Source organism: Penaeus chinensis, chromosome 7, assembly GCF_019202785.1.
Source record: "Penaeus chinensis breed Huanghai No. 1 chromosome 7, ASM1920278v2, whole genome shotgun sequence".
NCBI classification, from domain to species: Eukaryota; Metazoa; Arthropoda; class Malacostraca; order Decapoda; family Penaeidae; genus Penaeus; species Penaeus chinensis.
The window spans coordinates 13,623,718-13,636,217 of record NC_061825.1 but is presented as its reverse complement, the minus strand read 5'-3'; the positions used below and the strand labels follow the sequence as shown (position 1 = coordinate 13,636,217).

The window sequence follows — 12,500 nt, the reverse complement described above, 5'->3', positions numbered from 1 at the left end:
GTCGACATGGTATATATATATATATACATGCCATGCCCATTGATTTTGGATTAAGTCTATGGCATTTTCTAATATGTTAATATTTTACAGTGCCAGGCGGTAACAATCAGCGTCCAGAATATACGTCACAGATGCAGGTAGCAGCAGCAACAGGACAACCTATTCTAGCGCCAGCACCCATGAACACTCAGCCACAGGCGATAACTGCTGTTCAAATACCACAGAACATGTTGCCACAGACACCAGCACATTATCAGGTATGAGTTTTAATGAAGGAAGAATTATTTTTCCCTTGATACAATTATCTTTTTTAATCAGTTTTGTTGTTGCTTATATGACCTTGTTGCGTGGTCAAGAGTGAAATGAACTGGACTATACAATGTGAGGATATCATATAATTTGTTACAAAAAATATTTTTATTAATTGTAAAAATTACCTTGAAATTATTTTTTAAAGAACCATCAATTTTTCTTTGCAGCAATACCCAGGGATGCATATGATACCAGTACGGTTTCCTCCCACTGGAATGCAAATGGTAACGGCAGTGGTGCCAACATCAATGGGAATGTATCATCAGAATGCAGAGTCCCAGCAGCAATCACAGCAACATAGTCACCAAACTATGTTTATGGCTTCCACTACCCTCCCGCCCCACCAGCCACATCCTACTCACACTCCAGGTCCTGGCCCACAACCAGCGCAACCACCAACTCCGCAGAATCCAGGAGGAGGTGGTGGGCCTCCAAACATGCCAACACAGCCTCCAACTCCTGGACCTACCCCACCACAGCCTCTAATTTATCCACCCCATATGGCCGGACAACCATCTCTGCCTCAACACTTGTCGCAACACTCTCCTCATACAGCCCCTTCACCCCATGCTCACCAGTATCCTGGTCAGAATGCAGCAGCTGCTGGACACCATGGAGGGCCTGGTCAGCAGATGACTACCCAGATTGTGATGCTGCCCCCCAGCATGCAAGCAGGTCCACACATGATACACCCTTCAGGACCACCTCCACATTCTGCTACAGCACACATTCCCTCCTCCATGGCGGGCTTTACTCCCACTTCATCTGCCGCTGTACAGCACATGCCTTCAGCCCCTCATATTCAATACATGCAAGGTAAGCACCCACGGTTCCCACACTGAGGTGCTACCTGGTTTAGGCAAAGAAAGGGAATAAAAAAAGTTTTATCAGCAATGAAAGAGGTAGTTCCTCACTGAATATTGCATTCTGATGTAAAAATATTTGAATGCCTATGTAAAATCTGTATAAATTACTTGAATTATAGTAAACCTGTGTGAATATATGTCACATATCTGAACCTTGGCATATCTGGCATTGTGAAGGGAGACGATGCTTGTGAGCTGAGATGGTGTTTGTGCCCACAGGTACACCTGGCAGCCATCATCACTTGCCCATTGTCCATCACAGCCAATGAAGCCTGGGCTTAGTAGGAGTAAATCTGCACCATCCCCAGCCTTCAGTTGTGTCTGCCTGAGTGTTTGGCCTCTGTGCAGAGTGGGAATTTCTCTGCATAGTGAAATTGGGGATGTTATGTTACTGTTGTCATGTTGAGAGATGTATCTAGGGTAGCTTGGTTACTACAATGATCACTGTACACTACTACACTGATATGGCTGTTGTCATACCAGTTATGTGCAAAGCATTAGGAGGGTGGGTGTTGTTTCCTAAATTTTTGTTTATATTCAATGAAACCAAGGGGAAGTTATGCAAGGGTAATTTAATATACGGGTATGCTACCTTTTTTTCTTTACGTTTTAGTGTTTCAGGAAAGTTTCATGATACATAAGTAATAGGGACAGTTGCTATCATAGACACAAGCAGTCAATATATAGCTGTATGCTTTTTGACAGGGAGGTCGGTATTTATTGTTGCGATAAGAAGAGGGATAGCATTTTAAAGTGACTACTTTTGAAAGGTAGCCCTCAGATTTGTAGTAGTAGTGTAATATTTTTATTTAAAGATAAAAGAAGTTCATGTGTTATGGGACAATATCAAATGCAGAGTTTAGATGCTATTGATGCCAAGTATCAGGTAGGCAGACTGGAGAGCTGGGTGATGTAGTTGTGATGTCCAGGTGATATATGTCACATGGATTTATCAGTAAAAAAGTATTTATTGATTAGCAATATTCTATGAGAGACAGAATGAATGAGGGGCCAGTCAGACAGCTAGCCCAACAAAATTAAATATGAAGTGTGATTTGCCTTATCATGTTTTGAAGTAAGTCTCAGTAAAATGAATCTGTGTTGTGACTTGTAATGGAAAGCCATACAGCAATGTTGATACCAAGGGCTCTTTTGTCACACCATATTTTGTACTGACTTGCTAAAAGGCATCTCAAACTCCCCTCCCCTACTTCCCTAGCCCCACATTCTTCAAAAGAATCATATGGAATGATTTGGAGTCTGACTGGGATGATTATGTGGCCATTACAAACATTCAACCTTTTCCTTTTCACATTGTTGAATTTCTATTCATTTACATCTAGATCAGGATACAAAGCTGTGCAGTAGTGGTGATGACTGTGTACAGTTTGGTGTCCAGCAGCTGGCTGGTGATACTGCGGCAGCAATGCTTACTTTTCTCTGAAAACAAAAGTAAGCTGTTTTATATACACCTCTTTTTTATAAGTTGCCTAGCTAAAATTACTTGCCTCTATTTCTTGACTTTCTGTCTTACCAAATCTCTTGGGCAAATGTGGTAAGCTCACAGAATGAATTAGCAAGTATGGGCGAAACAAGGAGTATCAGAGGCGATCAGAAAGCTGTCAGTTTGGAAAATAAATTTGTAATAAAAATGTCACTCCATTTCCATAAGTAAATAAAAGTGGAGAAACAACATAATATGCATACTTGTTTTTTTTTCGTTTTTATGTATTAGTTATTTTATTTCTTTTTCATCAGAAATGAAATCATGTGTAATATTTTGCTGATGCATTACAGTTACAATTTTTTTGTATAAAGCTTTTTCACTTCATCATCTGTTACTGCTCTACAATGTTCTGTGTAAATGACAGCAAAGTCCTGTTACTCATGGCAAGGAACTGAACAGCCTCTGCAAAAACAAGAGGTGAGAAATTGAAAAAATGGAATAAGTTCCAAAAATCACTATTTTAAAACAAATTCAGAGGCCAGGATATGGTTAAGGGAATAATTTGTTTGGCTCTTTTTTTCCACCTCTTGTAGTCTTCACTTCAATGATGGGAAAATGTAGAATATGACAGCTAAACATGTGATGCATTGTTAAAAATTGATGCTGTTTATTATTTATATATTGTGTATGATACACTTGGTTACTTAAAAACCACCTTATGAGAACATTCAAACCTTACAAGGTATTTTACATTATTCAGTTGTTTTTTTTGTTCCATACGAGAGAGAAATTGATATGCAACTGAATTAAAAAAATAAAGGAATTTGTATGAAGAAAAAAATTCAAAGATCATTTGCTTTGTGAGCAGAGAATTGTACAAGATATTTAAGTATGTTGGAGTGGAAGCTATGTGTTTGAGAGTTTTGCGCTAGTGTGAAAGTATGAAAGTGAATATTGCATGCGTTCAGATGCCAGTGTGAACTGTGTACAGCATTAGTAAAACTGTTCCCCTGTCCTGTAACTCCCTCACTACTATCTTTTCTCTTATTTTTCCATGTTCCTTGATGTGTCTGTGGACAATATTGTCACTATTTATTACTATAAGGATGAATCTCCTACCAAGGATTCAACCAGTGATAACTTTATTCTTGCAGATACACTGAGAATAGCTGGCTATTTTTCTTATGTACTGGTGTTGCAGGCAGTTGAGAGTAACGAGAGATGCAGGGCAGTCACTTTAAACTTGTACATTTAGGGTTTTATAAGAAGTGTTTCTTTTATTTAGTATTATTTACATTCATATAATGTTTCCAAAAAGGATAACATTATCAGGATTTACTCTTCTATTAATTAGTTTGATTACATATGATTTTAACCTTAAATTTTCAATGTTTGAAACTGTGTTCGAGAGAGAATCCACAGATACACTTTTAAACGAAGTCTGCCACTGCATAAGCTAGATATTTTCTTATTCTTCTTCTCAATAATAACTGTATGCAAATGTGCTAGTAAGCTGAAACAATTGTTATTTTGTAAAATAATTTTTTTTTCCATGTAGATTCCCTTAATTTTGTTTTAACTGCCTGCAGTAAACTTAATATTCCTCCCTACACCATTTCCTGCGTCTCTGCTATTATTTCTCTTCTCTCTCTCTCTTGCAAGGAAATTAATCCTTTTCGTTACTGCCACAACAGGAGTCGTCAGGGCGCAGCATATGTAGATGTTGAAGTTACACATTAACTTCACTGCTAAAGATGTAGGTCTCTCACTTCTCTCTTGCAGGGGAATGTATGATGCTGTATCATTCTTGTAGCAATCTTTCTTTATGTATTTTTTTTATTTTTATTTTTATTATTTTTTTTATTTCATTATGATATTAAAGTCGGAAGTTTTTATATGTGAACATTGAAGGATTTATATATGAAGTTTAAAAAAGAAACATTGTTGAATAGATATGGAAAATTGCTAAACTGAAAGTTATATGTATTAAGATATTTAGAATGGGAGAAAAGTAAGCAGGGTTATAATAAAACGAACATGTTATGAATGGGAAGGAAAGTGAAGGGTTTCATCTCTCTTAATGTATTGTGCCACCAATATTGTTATCAAACAGGAACACGGAAGAAGTTGGCAATAACACTAAAAGACGTGATGCCCAGTACTCGAAACTATTGAGAATGTAGTCAAAAATACAAAAGGAAACTTCCCATTGTGTAGCAGCTGAAACTCACAGCTAAAGGCTATAAATAAAGAGAAAAGTTTATAGGGTTTATTTTTAACCTTTTTATATCAAGTTTAGGTTTATTACTACTACTAATACTTAGAATCCCCCCCTCCTACCCTTGCTCATTGCCCAATGTAGATCACCCCCCCAACCTTGAACCTCAGCCCTCGCCTCAACTAATTTTGCATGGTCTTTTCTTTTCCCTTCTCCTCTTCTGTCCACTTACCCTTTTTGCCACTGTACTTTCTCATAATGCTATATGCATGACACATTTATTTGTTTTGACCATTAACCATTCTGGAAATCCACAAACATTGCCTTACTGAACCAAAGCACTACATCCCCAAGCCCTATCCTATCACTGTATTTTCAATCTGCCGCTAATGACATTTAGATATTGACGCAGCAGAATTTATTTGTTTATTGAAAATTTTCTGCCATGTCAACTTCTAAGGTTATCAGTGGCATATACAAAGTATAGTGATAGGGTGGGGCTTGGGGGCAGAGCCCCCAGGTAAGAAAGTTTTTTTTTGTTTAGTATGATGATGATAGTGGATTTCTAGAATGGTCAGTAGTCTAAACAAAGAAATGTTCAAGGTACCAAAGATCACACACCATTATGGTAAAGTTTTGTGGCAAAAAGGGTAAAAGTGAGTTAATGGTTAGGATAGCTGGACAGCAGAAGAGAAGGAAACGAAAAGAGCATGCAAAATTAATTGAGATGAAAGCTGAGGTCCAAGGTAGGAGTGATCCCTGTATTGGGCCTGTCTCCCCCTCCTAAGCAGAGACTTTATTGCGAGTGCAATTAAGGTTGTTTGATCTAAAAAGCAACTTGCAGGACAAATTTTGATACACAGTATAATAGAACTAAGTTATCTCCAGGTTAAAAATATTTTTGAATGTGTATCAATGCATTATTTTCTTGCATTTTATTTATTGAAAAAAATCTGATGCATCAACATCCTAAGATTACTAGCTGTGTATACAAAATATTGAGATTGACTTGGGGGCAAGGACCCTGAATAAGAAGTTTTTGGGTTCACAAGGCAATGTTTGTGGATTTCCAGAATAGTCAAAAACATTGTAAACTTCAAAGGTGTCACAGCATTATGACAGGATTGTGGCAGAGTAAAAGTTATAAAGATATAAGGATAAAGGACAAAAGGGATGAAGAAAATGTAAAGAAAGAGGATGAAAAGACCATGCAGAATGTAGATGATCCCTACATTGGGACTCCTGCCTCCTAACCCCCCCCCCCCCCCCACAAGAATGAAGGGACTAGGGGGGGCTCTTTCAAAAGGTTTCCACATTCTTCAATAATGGCTCTCAAGTAGATCTTAATACCTGTCTCATAGCATGCATTAATTTCAATATTTGTATATATACTTTCCATTTTCCTGGTCACTGAACACTTGGTCAGGATTTATCTAGCTGCTCATTCATCCATTCCTAATGGCTTTTCCACATGGATTTCTCAATATAGCTGCATTTTTCAATAAAAGGTTTCTTATTCTTTACCAGTGCACTGTAAATTTTTTGTCAGAATTGGAGTTTTGGCTTTGTACAAATGGAATCTGATACCTTGGCATCTTTCCCCACTTTTGATTTCCATTTATAGTACTCGCGCATTTTGGTACGAGGTGTGACACCTTCAGCATTTTTGTAAAATTGCAGGGAGCAGGCTACACGATTTTAACCCAGGGTTACCTGGTTAAAAAAATGGCAAATTAAACTTTTCTCATGACTGAGGCACTCGCAGATATTGGTACCCATTTAAATTTTATAAATTGAAGAATTTAACCTTTAACAGAAAATGGTTACAAAGTAAAATACTTGTGCTAGACAAAAGGTCATTAGCACTACAGAAAGGCATAATAGTGAAAAGGGTAAAGATGGGGGTTAGTCGATTAAATGTGCTACATATCACGGCTTTCAGGAAGGTAAGGATTATTAGATCAAGGTTGTTAAAGGAAGACGTTGGATTTTGCAGAGGGGTTCGAGGGCTATTAGATCAGTTTCTGGGAGAAAGTCGGGGGAGATAATCCAAGGAAGGGGGTTGCTGGTTGATGGATAATGGTTAAAAGCAAAATAAGTGTTCTAGACCTCTAAAGTCATGTAGCACTATAGGAATGTATAGAAGAGTTTTAGTAGTTAGTTACTATACTTCAACAGTCTATATAGTATTATTGGAATGGTTTAAACATGGGTAAAAGAGTTGTTGGGGTATGGGTTAAGGTAGGATTAAGTAAGGGGAATTAGATCTAGTTAAGGCTATGTACGTGTCTGTGGAAGGAGAACCAGTTAAAGCAGAATGCGAGGGTTTCCATGAGGATGCCTGGCAAGTTGGGAGGTTGGTGAAGGGAAGATGGGAAGAAAGAGGTACAGGCTGCAGTTAAGCTTGGACAATGTGCAGAACTGAAAGAACATAACAGAGAAGATAGGTGGATCAGAATGCGAAATCAGATAGTAGGGTGGTAATTTTACAATATGTAGTTTATTAATGCTAATACTTGACCAGAAAGATTGCCATCAGGTATACTTATTGAAATTTTTTATCCGCTTCAACATCTAAAGTCGTTAACGGCGTATTCAAATTTTAAGAGCCCTGTCACCAAGCCTCACACTAGGTAAGGAAGTGCTACATGACATCAAAGGTCATATGGCACTATGTTTAAGTATAGTAGTGAAAAGGGTATAGGGGGAACTGATGGGGTATAGTACAGGGTAAAAAGTTGCTACAGGAGAGTTTAGATTTACAAAATATTTAATGGTCAATACAAGTGTGCCGCACATAAAAGGTCATAGCATTACGGCAAAAAGGTAAAAACGAGTTGATTTGGAGAGCAGGAGAGGGTGAAAAGGAAATGTAAAGAAAAGACCTTGTAATATTAGTTAGGGCAAGGGCCAAGGACTAAGGTGATACCCTACATTGGGGGTTTTCGTTTCCCAAGCTCCCCCACACCTTCATACCTTTTAAATATGATGTAATTTACAAGGCAGACTCGAACAGGTTAATGGCCAAGTAATCAACCAAACTAACATTTCCTGGACATTTGGCAAGTTTTAGTAGGTCAAAGCAAGTAGTATCCATTTGCTCTTCTGCAAGTAAAATGTTCTTGCTGCATACGATACCAACAATTCGAGTTAGCAAAACTAGATCAAGCACATACAAGACAAATCAGTTCATATCAGTTGAACATTCAGATTCTGAGCTTACAATGAATACATTTGGTTGTGCCTTAAGGCCTGCCCATACCAGTAGGCATGATCAACAGACGAATTGAGGTCAAACACGGCCAAATTACTCTTCAACAAGTTTTTCTCACTTGCGATGTCACCTCTACTGTTGTCTGCCTGTGTGGACCGGCCTTAAGTTTGTTCATGCTGTAGAGGATTCTTGCTGGGTTGTCATCAGTGACAGGCCCAAGTAATGTCAAATCCTATGGTGTTCTTTATATTTGTGCCTGGCTTGTTAAAGGATGGTGTTTTAGTTGTATGGTAAGACTTTCAATTTCAATTCCATAGTGACAATCTATACAATCAGCTTAAATTTGGATTTTACTGCAAAATCAAGGTTCCTGGTAGAAGACTTGTACAGTTAATACTTAATAGTACCAAACCATTTTCATTTAGAATGGGCAACTTCAGGAAATATTGTTCCATTTCCATGAACATACATAGGCAAACTAATGGGGGGCTTTCCAACTTGTACAAAGTCATTGATACAAAAATTAGTTTAGGGTAATAAAATATGTATACATTCCAGATTTTATTGGAAAATATGGATTTAACCGAAGAGACCTGAAATAAGAGAAAAGCATTGATAAGAAGTGGACCTTTGACAATTATAAACAAATATTCATGGAATACAGAATATCATGTACCCAAATAGTAATCCTCTACTTACTGAAGCCCATGTCGTCATCAGATTCCTCAGCCTCTTCTTCCTTCTCTTCCTTCTTGGCTTCAGCAGCAGGTGCTATAAAATTGAAAGCTTTGTTAACAGCATGAAAACACAGCCAATAATTATAGCCCACAATAAATATAATCAGTAAAAGATAAGTTGTAATCAAAGGGTTTCAGGTGAAACACGGTAAAGTGCATCATGTAAAATTAATAGGTTTCTCAGTTATGAAAAATTTATGATTTTTCGAAATTAAACTTACCACTGGAAGCAGCAGCTGCAGGGGCAGCACCACCACCACCACCACCACCACTTCCTACACCAGAGCCAACGTTGGAAACAAGAGCCTTGATGTCAAGGCCAGATACAGCCTTGGCAAAAAGACCAGGCCAGTAGGGCTCAACAGTGACACTGGCAGCCTTCAGGATGGTGTTGATCTTCTCCACCTGAAAAGTAAAATTCCTTTTAGAAGAATATTCAATTATACCACAGGAACATGCTTCCATGTAATTTTTTCAGTTGTAAAATAGTGTAATCACAGAGGTTCAGGTGAAACACGGTAAATCATCATGAAAAATCAAACCATTCTTTGCTCCTTATCAGTATCTGAGTATGCCATTAAAAAATTGAATACTCATTAACCCACTGCTTTTAGTAGCCGTATTTTTGACAAGAGGAATACCAAGCAAATACCAGTTAGGAAGTAATATCAGTAAAAGTTTGCTGTGCACCCTAAACTGTTCGTTTGGCCCTGACTACAACGAACATGCCTTACAGATTTAGCCTCATATCTAATATTCACTTGACAAAGTCAAACTTTAGTCAATGAGGTAAGAAATATCAGCAAAAATTATGCATGTAAAGTTTCTCCTTTTGCATTTAAAAACTTTACATGCATAATTTTTACTATAGATAGGAAGTATTACTATCTAACATTTATTATTGTTAACCAGAAACTGGTTCAGAAAGCAACAAATACAAAGATGATTCTCTGCTTTTAACTCCATTCTGATTAGTGATGTGGATTAAATGGGCTTCATCCATGCAACATTAGGAGCCACTGGTTTCCTTACAGCCAATTACAAAGATCCAGAAGGCTGTCCATTGGAAATGTACTGGTTCCTAAACTAACATTTATTATGCAGTCCTCCAAAATAATACTGCCTATTAAATTTTGCCCTACTTGTGTGCTAATTGACCAACAAACTTTACTTAGATCTGAGTTTAGTTTGAGCAAACCAATTCAGACTTTTATGCCAACTTTAAGAAAACTTAGACATTAAGAACCACCTGTGTGCATGTTGTGGACAGTCCTAGCAGTGATTTCGTAGTAAAATTCATGCTGCAGTAGCTGTACCCGTGTGACTTTCTTAAGCTCTATTAGATGGCAAAGTCAATTTCCCTCTATCTCTGCATTGCTGTCCGTAACATTATCCAATTTAAATTTTTGTAATCAAGGATTAAAAAAAAAAAAAAAAAAAGGTTATGTTCATACCCATTCCCGCAATAAGAGCCAAACAAGTGGAAAACAGCTCAAACATTTGTCCATGCATAGCAGGTCCTTCAATTGTAGTGGGCTCATTTGAAGCTATGTATAGATTCATATCCCCCCTCCCCAAAAAAAAATTAGCTTTCTTCACCAAGTTGCTTAAAGCTATAATAGAAGTTATTCAGAATATCGACCAAATCAGATTTTACCAATTCATATTTACCAAGGCTAGTGGCAAACTAGACTTTTGATCATGAAACGTATTCCATTAAAAACTATCCTCAGGATATTTACACTACATTTAATACTATCAACAGTAAGAGTTGGTTCTCTACTGTAGTGGGGGTTAATGCTACCGTCTGCAATGCAAAAATCTTAGGTACACTCCTAGTCTCATGTACTGCAATAGGACATTTACTGCACATCACTGCAGACTATCCATAGCACAACTCAGCCAGTTCTTGTTACATTTCCTTAACCCTTTATTTATTAGCACCTAGTTATGTGCACCACCCAAGTTAAAAGCTGCTGGCTTCTGTGTTTTTTAGGAACACCTTTGGGAAACTTTATAACTACTTTCTTCTCATGGATCTTGCCTTATAAATGCAAGGCTTCCAAGACTGGTTGTTATCGATAGAGGGAGAGGGGGAAATGGACACAGCCTTCTATTAGGTTATACAACGCAAACGGGTACAGCTGCTCCAGCCTCATTCACCATGAAATGCTTTCTGCTGCACCACAGTTTCAAGACACGTCCACAACACCCTCATAGCCAGTTCTAAATGTTTCTTCTTTTAAGTTGGCACAAAGAGCTAATAAAAGGTGGGGCTGGGGATGGGGGTCCTTCTCTTTCTAGGTAATAAGTGATAGGTAGAATAGGATCAGTTTAGATTTTGGGTTCGCACAATACCCAGGTATTGGGACTTCCCATCCTCATACCAGGTCAGGGAAGTTCTGCGAGTCCAATTTTCCCTTCAAAATCCTAATCACTGAACTGCTTTTCTATGAAGTAACTGGTATCTATACAATCAGTTCAGCAAATATGCACTTATAATTAAGGATGGCTGCATTGGCTACAGACGGTAAACTCAATTCCCCGACACCCAACATATCTATCTAGTTAACATACTATATAGTAGCTATCGATGGTGAAAAAAGGACAGCTGTATTGTTAAAAATATCTCCCTAGAAGATCGTCTCATGTCTTCGTTTTGCAAGTTCTGACTAACCGAATTGTGCGCAGTACGGTCTTACGGTTTACCGTTGAGGCGTTAAAATTAAATGGTTCTTTTGTAAGGTTTAAGACTTCAAGACTGGTTGTTATCGATAGAGGGAGAGGGGTTTTTCTCGTTCGATACGAAATGAGCTCACAATGTTGACAAGGCAGGTTTTACGGAGGACATTACATGCCGGTAAACATTGCACACTGGCAAACAAGACTAATTCATTCATCTAATATCCTTCAGTTCCCAACAAGCTAACAGTGGGTAGTTTCCCTCGAAAAAAGCCCAAAACGAATATCATGTGCTTCTGCCCCGCCAGCACACCGCCCGTGGCCCACATGGGCCGAGCCACCGAGTGTAAACAACGATGGCGCCTTTAAACAAACCCTTATTTTCTCACCGTGATGGGCACCTCATCGTCCATGAGGATGAGGGCTGCGTATACACACGCCAATTCGTCGTTGCTAGCCATGGCGGCACGGTGTGATTTAGGATGGCCCTGTAACTCGGCGATAAAAAATCACCTTTACCCCTGCGAGGGAAGAAACAGGCAGACGTTCACTGGAAGAGTGAACGAAAGGAAAGACCTGAAGCGACTTCGCTTTCAGCGCATGCGCGCCGGGAGACAAGTGAGCGCTGACTTGCGTGTCGAAGCTGAAAGAAATTTCATATCATTTTCTTATAAAGAATCGATGTATATAGAGTACTTTGTCCTTAAATAACTATGAATCGATTAACTGCAAAAATATCTACGAGCATTCCTTTAGTAACATATAGCTATTGATGACTGGGTCGCTAGAAAGTTTTACCTTTTCACACCATGTTTTGTAATATTTAGTATAAGTTAACAAATATTTATAGATTTCGACATCAAAACTATAAAAATAAATAATTATGTTACAATGGAATTTTCGACGTCTATTACCAATTCCTTAAATAATTGTCAGCCAAGGCGGAGAATCTGAATATAAATTTTACTGTAGAATATTATATTAACACCTTTATCAAAAACAAGGAAGAATATTCCACGTGTCC

The 12,500-nt window shown here is 38.1% G+C and overlaps 2 protein-coding genes across 2 annotated transcripts in view; one reads left to right on the top strand and one right to left on the bottom strand.

The window, feature by feature from the left end:
• LOC125027614 (ataxin-2 homolog) overlaps positions 1–4,888 on the top strand; it is a 28,969-nt gene extending 24,081 nt beyond the window's left edge. Inside the window, exons 9-11 of the mRNA XM_047616734.1 lie at positions 91–257; positions 480–1,128; positions 1,398–4,888. Of these exons, the coding sequence (XP_047472690.1) occupies positions 91–257; positions 480–1,128; positions 1,398–1,447 (866 nt within the window). The 3' untranslated portion in view covers positions 1,448–4,888. The remainder of the gene's footprint in view (positions 1–90; positions 258–479; positions 1,129–1,397) is intronic.
• Positions 4,889–8,605: 3,717 nt separating this feature from the next.
• On the bottom strand, positions 8,606–12,051 carry LOC125027536 (60S acidic ribosomal protein P1-like). The gene is made up of 4 exons (XM_047616623.1): positions 11,866–12,051; positions 9,016–9,199; positions 8,757–8,828; positions 8,606–8,650 (listed from the first exon to the last, which is right to left on the bottom strand). Exons 1-4 carry the CDS (start codon positions 11,935–11,937, stop codon positions 8,637–8,639), a joined length of 342 nt encoding a protein of 113 aa, XP_047472579.1. The 5' UTR covers positions 11,938–12,051; the 3' UTR covers positions 8,606–8,636.
• Positions 12,052–12,500: the final 449 nt, after the last annotated feature.

Bases quoted from the DNA above. Each gene is read 5' to 3' on its own strand.
- LOC125027536 (XM_047616623.1), bottom strand. From the start codon at position 11,937: ATGGCTAGCAACGACGAATTGGCGTGTGTATACGCAGCCCTCATCCTC. The intron at 9,200-11,865 runs GTGAGAAAATAA...TTTACTTTTCAG, and splicing joins ACGATGAGGTGCCCATCACG to GTGGAGAAGATCAACACCAT. The intron at 8,829-9,015 runs GTAAGTTTAATT...TCAATTTTATAG, and splicing joins TGCAGCTGCTGCTTCCAGTG to CACCTGCTGCTGAAGCCAAG.